Source organism: Amphiura filiformis, chromosome 20 (genome assembly GCF_039555335.1).
Source record: "Amphiura filiformis chromosome 20, Afil_fr2py, whole genome shotgun sequence".
Taxonomy (NCBI): Eukaryota; Metazoa; Echinodermata; class Ophiuroidea; order Amphilepidida; family Amphiuridae; genus Amphiura; species Amphiura filiformis.
Window position 1 is genome coordinate 17957816 of NC_092647.1, and position 18977 is coordinate 17976792.

At 36.2% G+C, this 18977-nt stretch overlaps 1 protein-coding gene and 1 long non-coding RNA gene across 2 annotated transcripts in view; one reads left to right on the forward strand and one right to left on the reverse strand.

The window, feature by feature from the left end:
- LOC140142760 (tyrosine-protein kinase Fer-like) overlaps positions 1 to 18977 on the reverse strand; it is a 97491-nt gene that overhangs the window by 13556 nt on the left and 64958 nt on the right. The window contains exons 11-17 of the mRNA XM_072164749.1: positions 17315 to 17365; positions 15550 to 15711; positions 11845 to 12033; positions 9897 to 10079; positions 8834 to 9047; positions 6403 to 6526; positions 4277 to 4431 (exon numbers count right to left, since the gene is read on the reverse strand). Of these exons, the coding sequence (XP_072020850.1) occupies positions 4277 to 4431; positions 6403 to 6526; positions 8834 to 9047; positions 9897 to 10079; positions 11845 to 12033; positions 15550 to 15711; positions 17315 to 17365 (1078 nt within the window). The remainder of the gene's footprint in view (positions 1 to 4276; positions 4432 to 6402; positions 6527 to 8833; positions 9048 to 9896; positions 10080 to 11844; positions 12034 to 15549; positions 15712 to 17314; positions 17366 to 18977) is intronic.
- On the forward strand, positions 1584 to 2629 carry LOC140142620 (uncharacterized). Its single transcript, XR_011857545.1, has 3 exons — positions 1584 to 1653; positions 1770 to 1843; positions 2172 to 2629. It is a non-coding gene; the product is annotated as an uncharacterized lncRNA (long non-coding RNA).

The following is an 18977-nucleotide window of genomic DNA, read 5'->3' on the forward strand; positions in this document are numbered from 1 at the left end:
TACATATTAAGTGTTATTTATGTGAAGTTAGAATATTATTTTGATGTATATTAAGCGAGAAATCGCGAATTGAATGCCGCTGGGTGAGATCGAATTTTGCGTAAAATTGTGTATACAAAGAAACGGCACCGGATTATGAATCTTCGCATAGCCGTTGCTTATGACAAGGTCACGGTCGAGGTCAAATCGCCTCTCGCCTATTGGTGCAGGGGTATAACGGAACTAGCCAATCGCTAGCTGACATTCCCAGCTATCCTACAAATTTTCCGGGACCGATTTGACCATCTATAACCGATCTAGGTAAGTTTGGAATCTTTCTATTTTAATTTGAACGCTAAAATATTTTTCAATTTTTCTCGGATAATTTATGCAAGTAGTTAGGTCTAATATGCATATCCATGCAAGGTTTCATGTCATGTAAGCCTCAAATAATGTAGCGAAATAGATTTTTCTACCCCTACCCAATACCGCATTAGCACGCAGAAATACTAGCACGCAGAAATCTACTGCTACCCTACACACTGCATGAGCGCTGGTCGTAGCTTGCTGTGCACTACGTTCACGGCATAATAGGGTTCCGCACAGCGCATAAACCGCCTCACATAGCTGCGTTCAGAACAAAGTTTGCCATACTTTACGTGTATATTTAGCCTTACCAGTCAATTTGATAAATGTCCGAACATGTAACGACATAATGATGTAGTGATTTTGTAAAACTACCCCATATTTCTGTGATTTTAATGGTCTGAAAGTGATCGATGTTTCAATAGGTTGTGTTTGTTTCGCTCACTGTGCATGAAGCGAAAGCGCGCTGTACAGCTGTTGTTTTTGAAGCTGCGCGGTGTTGACAGATTGCGCACCCAATTTCCGTTGTGACGTGTTTCTTCCATTAAGCTGCTGTATAATATCACGCCTAAAATCAGGTGACGCACCCATTTGGGCGTAATATCAGGGATAATCTTAGTGTAATATTCCCAGGCCAGCGTGGACGGCGATTTAAATTAATGTCATAATGAACAAAATAATCTTTTCTTGTAAATTCTATTTCAAAACTTATTTTATCAATACTGATTTCAAATAAATGAAGAATGTTTTAAAAATCTTTTCTCTTTTTTTTAATCATTGTTATTAAATATTATTTACTTATTATTATTATAATATAATTTTTTTTTTGGGGGTACCTGAACTTTTTGGATGGGATCTTGATCGGCGTAACGATCTACTTTAAAAAAATTAGGTCCGCCCCTGACTTTTGCACAAAAAATAGATAAACAAATAAATGAATTAACTTGGATGGGATCTTGATCTATTTATACTTTATAGGCAAAAACAAATGTTTGATTGGCATGATTGGTGTAACCCGACCTACCCTAAAATTAGGCCCGACTCTTAACTTTTTTTTTTTTTAAAGAAAAATAAATAAATAAATAAATATTATTTGGGGGATGGGCTGCAAATTTTGGGGTGAGGGCCTGACATTTTTGGGCAAGATTTTGTTTCGTTTATGGGTGGATGGGGTATGGAAAAAAACATAGAAAACTTCTTTAATTTTTTTTTTACATTTTAATTTTTGACATTCTCTAGGACCAACAACTTGTATGTGCCACAGTACATCCCTTCCTAGTGCAGTTTCCAGCAGCCTCTCCATAACAGGTAAATATTTTACAAATTCTCTGTTTTCACATTTTATTTTAATTTTTAGACAAAATTGTTTCAGTAATTCAGGTAATAATAAAAACATAACATTGTATTTATTTTACATTCTACAGGGTCAACAACTTGTATGTGTCACAGTACATCAGTCCCTTCCCTAGTGCAGTTTCCAGCAGCCTCTCCATAACAGGTAAATATTTTACAAATTCTCTGTTTTAACATTTTATTTTAATTTTTAGACAAAAATTGTTTCAGTAATTCAGGTAATAATAATTAAAAACAACAACATAACATTGCATTTATTTTACATTCTACAGGGCCAACAACTTGTATGTGTCACAGTACATCCCTTCCCTAGTGCAGTTTCCAGCAGCCTCATCAAAACAGGTAAATATTTTACAAATTCTCTGTTTCAACATTTTATTTTAATTTTTAGACAAAAATTGTTTCAGTAATTCATGCAGGTAATAATAATTAAAAACAACAACATAACATTGTATTTATTTTACATTCTACAGGGTCAACAACTTGTATGTGTCACAGTACATCAGTCCCTTCCCTAGTGCAGTTTCCAGCAGCCTCTCCATAACAGGTTGATGATGCAAGGGTGCCGAATTCGGAAGCCATGATGAAAAGAATTAGTACTTTGACCAAATATATGCAAATTAGTAGTTAATTATGCAAACTTTAAAGTGTAATATGTAACACTGGTCCTTATGAATTGAATAAATACTGTCAACACAAATCATTACAGTGCACAAGAAGTCAATCATTACTGATTCATAATCAAAATCTAACTAAACGGAGGCTAAAATGACTCGTTAATTGGAATAAATGGCTTGAATATGCAAATTAGAAGCAATTCGGCGCCCATGCAAATTTGTTTTTGATATTTCAGACCTATACTTTTAACTCCCATGCTTAAAGTAATCTCCCACATGCAAAAGCTACATTTGCACATCAAATTATACAATATAATTGACGAAATGTGGCTTTTAAGCCTAAAAAAAAATAAAAAATGACCAAAATTGGCCAAAAATATGCAAATTAGCGGTAAATTATGCAAATTAAGATATGTGCACAATAGGCTTTGGCATTTGGGAAACAACTGAAGCTTACACTTGGGTATTAATTGCCTTTTATAGCTTTTTCTCCTTCAAATTATACAATATAATTGTCGAAATGTGGCTTTTAAGCCTCGAATACATCAAAAATTGACCAAAATTGGCCAAAAATATGCAAATTAGCGGTAAATTATGCAAATTAAGATATGTCCTCAACAGGCTTTGGCATTTGGGAAACAACTGAAGCTTACACTTGGGTATTAATTGCCTTTTATAGCTTTTTCTCCTTCAAAATTGATTAAACATACACTTTTTCCCATCATTTACAGTGTTTTTATATGATTTAAATGGTGCCATTGCTTAAGTACATAGCCTATGGGAATGACCTTTGACCTCTGGTCTAATTAAGGCCAAAATATGACAACTTTAACGAGCCGTAACTTTTGATCCCATGGGTCAATTAAAAAAAATAAAGTATCTTTGTAATCAGGAAGCCAGGCTGCATAATCTGAGCTGTGTTTCAACTCTTATTTCAGTGTTTTTAAAATTGACTGAAAAACCCTACTATGAATACGACCTTCATGCACATTTTACACTGTAATTCAGAATACAATTTGGGACATGTAAGGCTCATTCGTGGTGTACAGTCAATTTTATTTAAGTTGTCCTGATTATTGCCTGTTTCTCAATTTCACATTTGCCACCTTTAGCCTGAGTGGATCAGATCAGATTACATATAGCATTTGGGTATGAATTAAAACATTGTTGATAACATCATTGAAAACAAGCAAAACAGTTGGTAAAATTCAAGTCATGAAACTTGATGTGTAGAATTATGTCAGTTAGTTACTGAGATCAAATCATTAACAAATATATATGGAAGATTATAGCCATAACTGATTATATCATGGTTAGATACAAAATAATGTTGTAACTCAAAAGTATGAATCTTTGTGAAAATTAGACACTATAGAGAAAAAAAAAAAAAAACCACAATTCCATCTTTTTATGAGTTAATTTTAAAATCGGACACTTGTTACAGAACCAAAATCTATGTAAATGCTTAAAATGTTCAAATAAGGCAAGATGTAAAAACTTTTTCACGTAGTTATTCATGTCTGATATTTAGCTTGATTATATATTTCTTCAGGAGTAGGATAAATTTGACAAGTTCTGATTCTTTAATGTCCTCCCTTAATCTCATAAATTGTTGGCCGTTTGGTTAACTATGGCTGGAAATGAAAGTTGACTTGTGTCCTAGGTCAAATGCTTCGCAAAGTGACAATTGATCTTTGACCCCCGTAAATATCAATGCCAAGTTGCCATCAAAAGACCATTTCCATTAATGATCATATGCGATAACGGCATTACAAGTGCCTAATGCATTGTGAGGCGCTTTTGGAAAATTTGAGTTGTTTTTTGTGCTAGTATCATTTAAATTATTTTACTACAATAAAACAAATTGTCATATTACAAATTAATTATTTTAAATATTTTAATGAGAAAATTATTACAATAATAAATGAATAATTTTCCTGATTTTCCTCTTCTTGACTTACCAAAGTTCATGGCTTCTGGTGCTGTCCATTTAATAGGAATTTGTCTCATGGTGCCGTGTTCAATGGTGTACATCTCCTCTTGTCTGGACATGCCAAAATCTGAGATCTTGATGGTGTTTTTGTGACCGACTAAACAATTACGAGCTGCTAAATCTCTGCAAGGTGGTGAATGGCAAGTAATATAATATGATTGTCATTAGCTAAAAACAATACAATTTACTATTTGCCGTAGAAGTGACGTAATTAATCAGATTAACTACCATAGCATGTGTAATTTCTAACAAAAGGCACTGGTTCCCGTAGTATTCCTCATTCAAACCAATTCAATGCATGACCTCGGAGTTACCTGCATGACTTTGGCAGGCTATTTTGAAACGGTCATGGTTGCATATGCAGGTACTTCTTTTGACAGTCCTAAACAGTCGCTGATAGGATATGCAGCTTATAGAACACAAATAACCTCTATAGAGGAATACAATTTTGAATATATTGCCCTGCACTACAACATTCACGCGGTCCCTATCCATTGAACCATAGATGTCAAAGAAAGGTTGATCACTCACACTTGTAAGATAAGTATCTTTGAAAAGAGCGGTATTGTATCCAATCTGCTTGCTGACATACACAGGTGATTAGTGCAACCTGCTTGTAGTGCAGGGTGATCTACTCAAAAATTGTATTCCTCTATTGCTATGGTAGTTAATCCGATTATTACGTCATTTCTATGGTGAATTTCATTCACTTTAGATATCTATTTAACATATGAACTTGGTCTTAAAAAAAAAGTGTGGTAAATGCATGTGTACATATTATTGTATCTATATTCTCTGACATTGACCATTTAAAAAACAAAATCTCACCCTGGTCAACCCTGTACAGCATGACATTTGACCCCGGTGCAAACACTGTCCATGACTGTGGTGTGATATAGAATTTGTAAGATTCTTAACAAGCAATATGCTAATGGTAGCATTGTCACCTATCCCTTCACCAAAGACTTTTGACCCCATTACTCAAGCACCTGATGACTCTTCACCAAATGACTTTTGACCCCATTATTCAAGCACCTGATGATACTTTATAGCATACCTGTTTATTCAGCATGCAGCATCCTCCCCATCTTGTAAACTTCAACTATTAACCAACATCAACCTTTGACCCCATTATAAAAGCACCCTATATGACACTTCATAGCATACCTATCTATACAATTCTTAGATTCAAAATATGCAGCATCCTTGTAAACTTCACCTTTTACTAATATTAACCTTTGACCCCATTATAAAACCACCCTATATGACACTTCATAGCGTGCCTGTCTATACAATTCTTAGATTCAAAATATGCAGCATCCTTGTAAACTTCACCTTTTACTAATATTAACCTTTGACCCCATTATAAAACCACCCTATATGACACTTCATAGCGTACCTGTCTATACAATTCTTAGATTCAAAATATGCAGCATCCTTGTAAACTTCACCTTTTACTAATATTAACCTTTGACCCCATTATAAAACCACCCTATATGACACTTCATAGCGTACCTGTTTATACAATTCTTAGATTCAAAATATGCAGCATCCTTGTAAACTTCACCTTTTACTAATATTAACCTTTGACCCCATTATAAAACCACCCTATATGACACTTCATAGCATACCTGTCTATACAATTCTTAGATTCAAAATATGCAGCATCCTTGTAAACTTCACCTTTTACTAATATTAACCTTTGACCCCATTATAAAAGCACCCTATATGACACTTCATAGCATACCTGTCTACACAATTCTTAGATTCAAAATATGCAGCATCCTTGTAAACTTCACCTTTTACTAATATTAACCTTTGACCCCATTATAAAAGCACCCTATATGACACTTCATAGCATACCTGTCTACACAATTCTTAGATTCAAAATATGCAGCATCTTTGTAAACTTCACCTTTTACTAATATTAACCTTTGACCCCATTATAAAAGCACCCTATATGACACTTCATAGCATACCTGTCTATACAATTCTTAGATTCAAAATATGCAGCATCCTTGTGAACTTCACCTTTTACTATATTAACCTTTGACCCCATTATGAAACCACCCTATATGACACTTTAATACATACCTGTGTATACAATTTTTAGATTCTAAATATGCCATGCCTGCTGCGGCATCTTCACCCATTTTGGTCATTTGCTTTGGTGTGAGGTCCGTTTGGTCCTTGCGTAAGAATGTCAAGAGATCACCACCTGAAATATACATGTCACACTCATTAAACAAAAGTATACAACAAATGACATTTAACTCCATTATGCAAGTACCTATGACACTTTGGTCCTATGCGTAAAAATGTCAAGAGATTGCCGCCTGAAACAAAAGCATTGTAGGCCTACTTGAAAAATAAGCAGGAAGCTTGCAGCACTACCAGAACAGAACACTAATAATGTAAATTCCATAAAAAACTTCCGTCTTAATTTCAGGACGTTTTCTCTTGTAGTTTGCACCAAAAGGTGAGGAGTAAGAAACATACCCCCATACAGTTTGTCCACTCTGAAGTACGAAGTGACAACGCGCGCGTATACAGCACGTAAACAGTGAACTGTGCTGCGTCTCTGCTGCAGATATGCGTGCCTTCAAAGTCGGCACAATGTGTGCGTTCGCGTCGGTACTTTGTACTTCAGAGTAGACAGACTGTAGGCTGGACTTCATGGTCCAGCAAAAATTACAAACATCTGGCAAAATTGGGCTTTTCCATTTAAAATCCACAATCCCCCATTAGCAGCTCCATTTGAATTTCATAGACCCTCTGAGAAAGATTCAACCTGTATCTTCCACTGAGGGAGGTGCGTTCAAATGGATCTGCTAATATGTTCATTCCATTTGAAATTCATACTCCCCTATGGAAGATATTTAATACACTGCATTTAGAATGCTATACACAAAAGTACCATAGCGTGTACAAATATCATAAAAACCAAACATAATATATTTCGAAAATCTTCCACAGGGGTAGTGTGGATTTTAAAAGGAATAGCCAATGAGCTATTCCATATAAAAATCCACCCTAATTTTGTATTACAAATTTTGAGACTTTTCTGTACAAACCACTTTGAAAATGATTTTAAGTCGTTATGTTTATCATTATTGACAAATCTCAAATTCAGGCATGAGATTACTTAGAAATAAGCTGAAGCAGTTAAAAAAAAAAGCTGAAAACAGTGCAAAATTGGCAAAAACAACACAAAATTGGGCTAAAAATAAATAAAAATACCGTAACCACTCGGGTATAAGCCCACACCCCTAGATGGCAGATTTCACTTCAAAAATAGGGGTGGGCTTATAACCGGGGAAGGGCTAGTGCATGAATTTAAAAATAAGAACAATCATCCCCATTTGTATATGCCCAATGTACCAGTATTTTTATCATCTATGTCAACGTCTTAAAATTACAAGTGTGGAATGTTAATTATCAACTGATATTTTTTTATATTTGTTCTTAAATATGAGAGAGCAAAGCATTGATTTGATTTAAGAACTTGGCCAAAATTTAGTACTGGGGTTATACCTGAGTGCACCCTTGTTCCCAGAATGTTTTGAAAAATAAGGGGTGGGCTTATAGCCGAAGGTGGGCTTATACCCGGGTGGTTACGGTACATAAATTTGAGTAGTCAAAAAAGCTGAATCCAGCTGATGAGCTGAAAAATCACATGTCTACAAATTACTACAACCTGTCCCTTTGTCTTATATCGCCTGATGCCTGGTGACATAACCAATTTTCTTTTGCTATTATTAGCGTTTTACGCAACGCACCTCAGAGATTAGTATATGGTATGGCTGAACTAGAATTTCACAGCTCTTGGATTATGAGATTCCCGATGCAAAGTGTTTTAAATCAAATTAAGAAAAATTGGCTCCAAAATAACAAGTTTGTTTCCTGTAGGTGGCCTGAAAACCAAAATGCTAAATGGGCTATTCCAGTTGAAATCCATACACCCCCTATGGAAGACATGACCTTAATCGCCCACACAGGGGGTATAGATTTTAAATGGAGTCACCCATTCAGGTAGCCCCATTTGAAATTCACACTCCCTGTGTGGGAGATTAAGGTGTCTTCCACAGATAGAGGGTGTATGGATTTCAACGGGAATAGCCCAATGCGTTTTTGTTTTATTATATTTAGAGTCAAGATTTACATATGCCTCAAATCACAAATATTTAATATCAAATCAGTTCTATAGTAAAATTATAGGTTTTAGGATAATAATAGATATAATGGATATCATAGATGTATGGATTTCATATTTCATATTGCTTATAAAACAAAATGTACGGGAAAAAATCTTTCGTCAAATTTGGTCTTTCATTTTTTTTGCTTGAAAATATAATTTTGTCTGGATTTCCCAAATAAAACAACGAAATGTGGTAAAATTGTTTAGAAACGCTGCCTAAAAGAAATAAAACTTTTTTAACCTATCCTTATACGTGTGATTTGTCATTACGAAAAAACATACAACAAGTTTTACTCAGAGAAAACGTTTACAGTACCCCCCACTCACCTGGTACAAGCTCCATTACAATATAGATAGGATGTTTATCTGTACAGACCCCAATCAGTTTCACAATATTGGGGTGGTTATATTGTTTCAAGATGTTGGCTTCCTTCAGAAATTTCCTTCTTGTGCTGGCATCTACTGTTTCTTTGCAAGTTTTCACAGCTACTTGAGTGCCATCTTTTGTGCGAGTTCCTCGGAATACATCGCCAAAGTGACCCTGGTCAGAAACAAAATAAAACAAGGTTACATGCGTGCATATTTATTGAACTGAACCTGGTTCAAGCATCTACTGTTTCTTTGCAAGTTATCATAGCTACTTGAGTACCATCTTTTGTGCGAGTTCCTCGGAATACATCACCAAAGTGACCCTGGTCAGAAACAAAATATACACAGCTTAAAACATGCAAATTTATCACACTGAGTCTGTAATATTATTTTTTGACCTTACATTCCTTAAAATGACCCCCCCCCCCCCCAGGGCTGGGTCATGGATAATGCTAAAGGAGCTAAAGTTTTCATTAAATAATTAATACTGTTTTACTCTATTTAATGAAATAAAACATTCTTATACCATTCACACTATTGGTCAGTTCTGGGAACGTGCATGTTCAGGGTGGGTGTTAAATTTGTATATAGCGTGTTTGTATTTGGAGCTTATAATATCGACGGATACAACTGTGCAAATTTTTCACTTATCTGCCCGAACTTGTCTCCCAATATTTACATGTCTGAAGGCTAGGGTCTAGGGTTAACCCCCCTAACCCTGGATAAAACACTTACTTAAACCTACTTGTCCAAGCTTATCTCCAATTTAATCTCTTCATGTCTCTTGGCTAGGGTTAGGGTTAACCCTAACCCTGGTTATAACACTTGTTCATTTACCTGTCCAAGTTTATCTCCCAATTAGTCTCTTTATGTCTGTTGGCTAGGGTTAACCCTAACCATAACCCTGGTTAAAACACTTGTTCACTTACCTGTCCAAGCTTATCTCCTGATTAATCTCTTCATGTCTGTTGGCTAGGGTTAGGGTTAACCCTAACCCTGGTTATAACACTTGTTCACCTACCTGTCCAAGTTTGTCTCCCAATTGAATCTCTTCATGTCTTAGATCATGTTCATCTCTAACTCTAGGTACAGGTTTGATTAACACAGCTTGAGATGCCTTGGTGACTGGTGTCCCTGTGTTCAGTTGATGTCGTATCAGCTCCCCTACCGTTGGGAAAGCTTCTCCTTCTAGTCTGTACATATTCTATGAAAAAAAAAAAAACCCATCAGAGTACATGACAAAAAAACAGGCATAGGAATAAACAGATTAGTTTGTTGTAATGTCTTCTTTAAGCTGTGTACACGTACCTCAATATTTTAATGGGGGAGGGGGGGGGGGGGTACTCAACTTTAACAGTGACAGGTATATGTGCCTAACAGAGTTGGGAATTAGGGGCCTATTTATAAAATGCACTTTAGGGGTACCTGAGAGCCAAAAGCAGAGCCATTTAGGCAGAGTTGCTATATAGTCAGTATGCCTACCTTGAGTCAGTAATTAAGATATTGTTTTTTATTGTATTTCTAAAACTAATGATGATAAGTAGGCCTATATAAAAGTATGTATTTTCAGAAAGAACATGATGCAAGGAATCCAACCAGCATAACAGATTCCTGCAAAAAAGTTTATGAGAAAATCACAGAAAGTTTTATTCTAATCACAAAAAAAGTTTATGAGAAAATCACAGAAAGTTTGATTCTACTTCACTGCCTCAAGAAATCGTCATTGTGCAGGGAAAAATCCCTATGCATTTGTGGCCCTTGAACATGATTACAACAAAACTGCCAAGAGGTGGCATAGGAGGACAAGGCCAATGACACATTGGAGGTTTGGCCCAACGCCAAAATGACAGGTGAAGTCAGCCAAATTTAATGTTTGTGTAAGAAAAGCATTTTTTTTCTGTCTCTCCACAGCAGTTAATCTTCTGCAGCAGATATTGAAAGTTATATAAGGAGAACTTGTTATTAAATATACGCCATTTAGGGTAGTTTTTGCAGTATTACGCCATATAGGGTAACAAAATTGATTATTACGCCATAGAGGGTAACAAAATTGACTATTACGCCATATAGGGTAACAAAATTGACTATTACGCCATAGAGGGTAACAAAATTGACTATTACGCCATATAGGGTAACAAAATTGACTATTACGCCATAGAGGGTAACAAAATTGACTATTACGCCATAGAGGGTAACAAAATTGACTATTACGCCATATAGGGTAACAAAATTGACTATTACGCCATATAGGGTAACAAAATTGACTATTACGCCATATAGGGTAACAAAATTGACTATTACGCCATAGAGGGTAACAAAATTGACTATTACGCCATAGAGGGTAACAAAATTGACTATTATGCCATAGAGGGTAACAAAATTGACTATTACGCCATAGAGGGTAACAAAATTGACTATTACGCCATAGAGGGTAACAAAATTGACTATCTGCGATACAACATTTAAGATACATTTCAGAGATTGTCGGACGTGGGTGGGTAGGACTTTTGTGTGAGAGTGGGATGACCCCCCTTTTAACGGATGAGTGTACTGACATGGGTGCACAAACAGATGCAAATTAAGTCCACAAGGGATGCTAATAAGCAGAGACATGTTAGTTAAAATGGGCTATTCCCCTTGATATCCATGGAGGACATGACCTTCAATAATATCCCACATAGGGAGCAAGAATTTTAAAAAGGGTTATCTGAATAGGTGACTCTATTTGAAATTCAAACAGGGTATCTCACCTCCTTCATTTGCCCCCCTCCCCTCCTATATTTTTAATTTTTTTTAAATTAAATTTTTTTTTTTGCTCTTTTTATACTGAAATATCATCATTTACATATCCTAATTGTTTTTGCTTATGACCCCAAATCCGAATTTTCAGCAATATCCAGAAAAGCTATATCTCTGAACTCTTTATTATGGACACTATTAATGAAATGGAAGCTCATGTTAAAACTTACATCTGCATTCTTCTGAATAGGGAAATGTCTAACTCGTCCCTCTGCTCTTGCTGACAACACAATCTGCCCCGAAGCGTCACTCTTCTCTCGTACCAAGAAATCGCCATCATTGATGAGATGCACTTCTGCTTCAGTACGAGGGAGGGCGCCATGGTACCATTCCTCTTCATCCAGTGGTATATCCCTGGTCTATAGGACACAAAGCGATAAATATGGTGTATTAGATAAACATAGTACTGTATTATGAATGGAGATGAAGATGCATATCAACTAAGCCACGTGCAAGATTCATATTCATTTGAATATCGACTATTAAAACCAAATGAATAGTAAAGTAGGTAATGGGGATACGCATCCTGCACAAGAACAAATAAACAGAAAGGGGAACGATTGTTCGCTACAAGAGGAAACTGAATATATTTAATAAGAAAGAATAATAGGTTAATTTTCAGTCATTGTTAGCAATTTTGGTATCACATCTTATGTTCTTCTTTTCTATAAGGGAACAACCCATAAGTTTGATGACGCCCTGTAGGTTGACCTCCCCCTCTCTTCCTGTAACCTAAGTGTGAAATATTGAAAATTCCACCTCAAAAGGTCAACTTTGACCGAAATTTTAAATATTTTTTACAAACGTAATCAGACTTGAAAGGACTTTCATTTATAGGACATCTTTAGTTTGCACCCATAGCATGACTGATTATGTTTAGCAAGTTTAGCTAACTGAGATTTCTTCCAGCGATAGACTGCAGAATAAACAACAATTAACCAATTGTTGGCAAGGCATAGACATTGATTATTGTTAAAACATTCTACAGTTAACAATGACAAATAAAGGATAACTGCAAAAACATTTCGTTGGCAGAGTGCAACACTATTGTAAGTGCAGTAGAATGTAATAGCTGCCTCTGGTAAAACACATATTGTTTGCAGCACAATCCCCTCATCATGCTCATTGTAAAGTGTTGATGTTCTGTATACTTTCCTGATGGCCACTAAGCTAACCCAAGATATCACCTTTACATGTAGTTGGGTTTTCTTTCTTGTGTTATTGGTTAAAAGTACATTTATTGAAATGTTGCAAATGGCAGCTATATAGTGTTGCACTCTGCCGACGATTTGATTTGTACTAACTTGGAAGAAATTCAATGTTAAGTTGATTCAAGCAAACAAATCTCTCATCTCATGCATATAGGCTATTCCAGTTATAATATACACTCCCTACGGAAGACATGACCTTAATCTCCAACTTGGGGAGTGTAGATTTCAATTGGAGTCACCCAATCAGGTAATCCCGCTTAAAATTCACACTCCCTGAGTGGAAGATTAAAGTCCATATACAATGTCAGGGTGTTAGCCAGGATCCAAAAACTGCCCATCCAAAATAGTTGGGTCCATATCGATCGATCACATGCAATTTGATTCCAAGTAAATCAATCTCTGAATAAAGATGGAGGGCGCTACAAGTTACCAAAGGTCTATGACCCGATTATTACATCACATTTCAAGAGTGTACGATCGGGTCATTCTGCTGACGAAGGCTGTAGTAGTAATAGCTGAAAATTACGGAGGCAAATATTTTTGTATTGAGATCAAAAGATTTCTAATCCTACATATCTTTCTACAAGTACTCATGTTATAGATAAACAATAGTGAAGCCTGGGCTTGTTTAAAGAAAGAATCATAACATTATTTAGTTTTTACTTATGTAAACCAAACCCTTTATAGAATAACTTTTGCTTGGCTGGGGACAAATGAGTTATCATAATACCCTGCACCTGCAATAAAAACAAGCCACATATTCATGACAAAGTTACTTCTTCACATAAAATTTGCTGACCAAGGTAGCAATTCATCTAGATGCAGGTTAGAGGTGCAGCAGTACCCTTGTCAACCTATAGTGCATCCTCGTTTGTTTAGTTTGTTTCAAATTTTGGATCTTCGCATCTATTCACTATTTTATTCACCCACCAATCGTTGTCTTTGACTTCCCCTGGCTCATCGTGATGTAGCTTCAAGCAGATGTAAAAGGGTTATTTCACTAAGTACCCTGATTTATTATTTAGGCCTATCCATTAAGCAGCAAGCTAAATCCTTATCTGCCAAAGCTGATCACAGAGAAGAAAAACTTTCTAGGGCCAGATACCCATCCTTGCTTACACAGTCAGGTACCCAACTTGCTTATAGTACAGCTAACCAGATACCCAACTTGTTTAGACAGCCAGATCAGACACCCAACTTGCTAAATACATCCAGATACCCGGCTTGCTGAAACATTTGCTTACTTTTGTACAAAGTTTTTCCCATAAAATATGTGGGTATTATATGTCGCTCTGAAAATACCCATCCAGATATTCTCCTTTTTAAGGAATGCACCATTGGGGGGTGTGAGAGGTGGGGGTGGGGGTGAGGTCGGGACAAAGGGGACAAGTTTTTTTTTAACACTAGGCATTGCTCAGTTGTTATTTTTTTAATTTTCATGCATTATTGTATACACAGTTAGGTGGAGCAAAGGCTTTTTTTTTAGTTGGTGGGGAAATTTTTGGGGTTTTTTTTGCTCATGTAGTGGGATTTTTTTTTCAAAAAACTCCCAGCCTCCAAAGTCAAATGGTGCACCCCTAAAAACCTTCTGAATTAAGACGAATCATGCCATCTCATATGTATCAATATGGTATATTTCATCCATGCATTCTCTTCCTAATTTAAGAAGGGTCGATTCCATCCATTCCAGACAACTGACACCATACCTATACCGTAAAACCCCGTCTACAAGCATATAGTGTGCTTCTGATGAAAGCTACATTAATCCAGTCGCCATTATGAAGTTAGAGCAAATAAATTACGGATCCAAGCATATACAAACAAGTATTATTTTAAGACCGATCTATTGTATTGGTATATTAACACCTGCTTCAAATTAATTAAGCTTTTATAAAAAAACACTATATATGCTTGTAGACGGGGTTTTACGGTATGTTATCAACTTAAGAAATACAAACTGTTCAGTGTGATGTGCTGAAGTTAAGTTAAAAACATCACAACCCAAACCTTTTACCCACATGCTCAGTGATACAGACATGCTCTGGAAAAATATACCCTGAAATATTACAACACACATCATCACCCCAAATATCAGAGCATGTCCATTAGTTTGATTTGTTAAGCGCCTAATTATGTGTGGATGCCATATCATCACTATAGATTTCTTATTAAAACAGATCTTTAGAAAATTCTTGGCATGCTACAAGTCACATTTCTCTGGTTAATTTTGTTTAAAGCAAGCCATCCCTTTTCAAGAGTGACACATTACTATGCAAGTGATTGCGTGTAAATTCAGGTCGCCCTGTGTATGACATGGCAAAGCGTTCTCAATAGAAACATGCTAAAAGAAATTATACATTAAACCAGAGTAGAAGGATGACGCATACAGTCATATCCCAATACATGCCGATTCTTGGAAGTAAGAGAAGGAGAAAAAAATGGGGTATTCCAGTTGAAGTCCATACACCTATGGAAGACATGACCTTAATCTCCCACACAGGGGGTGTAAATTTCAAATAGAGTCACCCATTCAGGTAACCCATTTGAAATTCACACTCCCTGTGGTGGAGATTAAGGTAAAGTCTTCTATAGAGTGTATGCATGGATATCAACTGGTATAGCCCAGAAACAGGCAACAGGCATCAAGGCAAGTCAACTACTTGCATCTTTAAAGTGCTGCTGTTGAAGTAAATCCCATCCATCCAATTGCCTACTGCTGGTAGATCGACTGCTATGATGGCTATTAAGGTGGTTGCTATGGTGATGTTCATGGTTACTATGGTTACTAGGCACTTGTAAGTGGGATCTGTTGGTAAGCTTCATAGCCTATATATGGGTATGTGTGTACAGAAGTGTACAATGCAATGTGAGTGAGATAAATGATATTAATATAAAAAAAACCAAATCATGATGACTATTTTTACCAAACTGTGACATGCTTCAAGATCAGCTAAAATAGAAGCTTACAGCAATTTTGTTGGACGAAGAGAACTAATTTTGTCCTCAATCAGATCTTATTAAAGTATATGGAAGAAGACTTGCTGCATTAAGGGTGGTCTTAACCCTGGAATTATGGAAACTTTTAGGCCTCATAACTTCTAAATTGTTGGTCTAAAGTATATAAAAGTATATAAAAGTATTTAAAATGAAAATGACTTGATGAGTCCATTGTGAGGTAAAATTTGGGCAAAAATGCTCAGTTTTGGACAAAATCACCCAATACAGGTTTTTTTTTGTCCCAAATTTTTCGCTCACCGTAACAACAAATTTCTTGAGTAAAATTTGCCCCTGGTAAGCAGAATAAACAATAAGTATTGCAGTCTAATTTTAAATTATTTAAATATGTACCAGTTGTTGGGGCAGCTTCCAAACCCACATTAAAATGCCCATGCAAACGTAATTATATCCCAGATAATTTTTGTACAAACGCAACACATGTTTGGTAAAAAATAGTCAATCAATTGTTTCTTCAAAGCCTACCGAAGTGCTCGTCATGCAGAATGCATATGTTAAGTCAAGAGTCATATTTATTAGTACATATCTGTTATTATCATATATCAAGCATGGTTTTAACTTCAGTTATCCAAATTCTTGTTCATATCATGCATGTTAGTTGCAGTATTTGTCGATAAAGTCAACAGGTCTTCATAAAATATCATTCCATTTTAGTTCTTTGATATATGCACACTTAATTAGTAGTCAATATGCCATATAGTCATGTCTAAATTTTAATTATTTTTGAAGCAAAGCTTACAAGGTTGAATAAAGCTTACAGGGCTGAACAAGGTTGAATATTTCAGTTAATTAGTTTATTCTTTCTTTGTTGAGGGTAACAACTTCAGTGACCAGCACTGCTTAAGTTGGCAGAATATTGGGAAAGTCAACACTAGTGTAAAGATTTTTGGGTTTTTTTAATATGGAAGAAAATTTTATCAACTTAAAATATGATTGAAAAGGACCATCCTCGCTATTCACAAGTTGCTTGTTTTTGCCAGAGGCTGGCAAATTGGGCTATTCTAGTTGAAAGCCATACACCCCCTATGGAAGACATGACCTTAATCTTCCACACAGGGAGTGTAGATTTCAAATAGAGTCACCCATTCAGGTAACCCTATTCCACACAGGCAGTGTAGATTTCAAATAGAGTCACCCACTCAGGCAACCCCATTCGAAATTCACACTCCCTGTGTGTAAGACTTAAGTCATGTCTTCTACAGGTGGTGTATGGATTTCACCTGGAACAGCCCCATTTATCCCATTCCAACTGATTCATTCCCCCTTCCTATTTGCCATTAATATTATTCACATCGCAATGCATGCTGGGATTGAAACATTGCCATTTTCTTTTAGTAAAACATTGGTAATATAATTCAGCAGCATTCAGAGAATAGTATCCCACAATGCAATGGCATGCTTGAATGTAACTTACAGTCACCATAGACTGATTTGTTTGTCTTCTGTACCAGAACCACGGATCTTTCTGTAACAGGTCAAAGGTCAGATGCATGCATGTATGAAATATTTGATAGAACCTATCATTATGTATGAATATTTAAAAGTGATTAATGAATTGATATGAATAACTACATGTTAATGTGGTCATGATGGTATCATTAAGACTGTTTATAATATTTTGGCCCATTTTACCAGACGTCACTGATCAATCGATATGATGGATTCAGCATTGGAGTCATATGCGCCCAAACGCAAAGTCTGCACCAGCATGTCCAATACACATTGATGTGCTAAGAAACTGAAGACTTAGCAAGTCTTAGCAAAACATTTAAACGGTTTAATAATCTCTACAATAATTGCAAAAAATGCTGTGCTCCCGATCCTCCCTTGCAAGGGTGACAATCCGATAATAGTGGGGGGGGGACACAATGATGTATGAAATATGACCGAGAGGTGTGTATCTCGTCGCACTTACGTGATTTCATTGGAAAATTTACAAAATGAGTGCCAAATGAAGGTGGACACTTATTACACCATTTATAGTGTCAAATGTCAGTTGGAAAAACTTGAATGTTCAATATGAAGGCCTAATTGAAGCAGTTTGCAGTTCATTTCCCTCCTGCCTGGGGTGTTGGACTACTAGTACATTAAGCCAAAAAAGAAACTTATAATTTTTCACAAGGTCATATCTTAAAATCCTGTCCATCGAAATTAACTAAAATTTCACACAGGATTGCCTCAATACTCTACTCTAAACACATCTCAGTAACAAATCAGTTAGCCAACTGACACAACCGCAAAATGCACTGATATGGAACAACTTCCTGGACCACATTCACAGCCCTATTGGCACCCAACAAAAGAAATCTGTGAGAATGGCATCTTGAATCACAGGTCACAGCCAACAATTTTAACAACATTAAGTTAAAAACATTAAAGAGAGTCACAACAAACTTACCAGGATCATCATCAGTGGCGGTGCCAGGGGGGGCATGGGGGGGGCAAATTACGAAAATGTCCACTTTTTACGGTAATTTTATGCATAAACTTTGTTGATTTTGCCCCCCTGAAATTCACTTTGCCCCCTAAAGCCCCCGAAAAAAAAATTTCCTGGCCCCGCCACTGATCATCATGTCACATGTCCAAACCAATAATGAAGTCCTTTAGTAACAGGAAGCATGGGGCAATCTTCCCAAGGATATCATCAGGAACTTGGTTGGAAGCATGAAAAGCAGGTGCACAGCATGCGTGCAAGCGCACAGTGGACATACCCGTTATTAAAGGACTTCATTATTTGTTTGGATATGTGACACGATAATCCTGGTAAGTTTGTGATCTGTTTGTATCTGTTGGTAAGTTTGTGACCTCTGATTCAAGATGCCGTTCTCACAGATTTCGTTTTCTGGGTGCCAATAGGGCTGTGAATGTGGTCCTGGAAGCTGTTCCATTTCAGTGCATTTTGCTATTGTGTCAGTTGGACAACTGCTTGGTTACTGACAAGTGTTTAGAGTAGAGTATTGAGGCAATCCTGTGTGTAATTTTGGTTAATTTTGATGGACAGGATTTTAAGATACGACCTTGTGAACAATTATAAGTTTCTTTTTTGGCTTAGTGTATTAATAACATAACACCAGTCA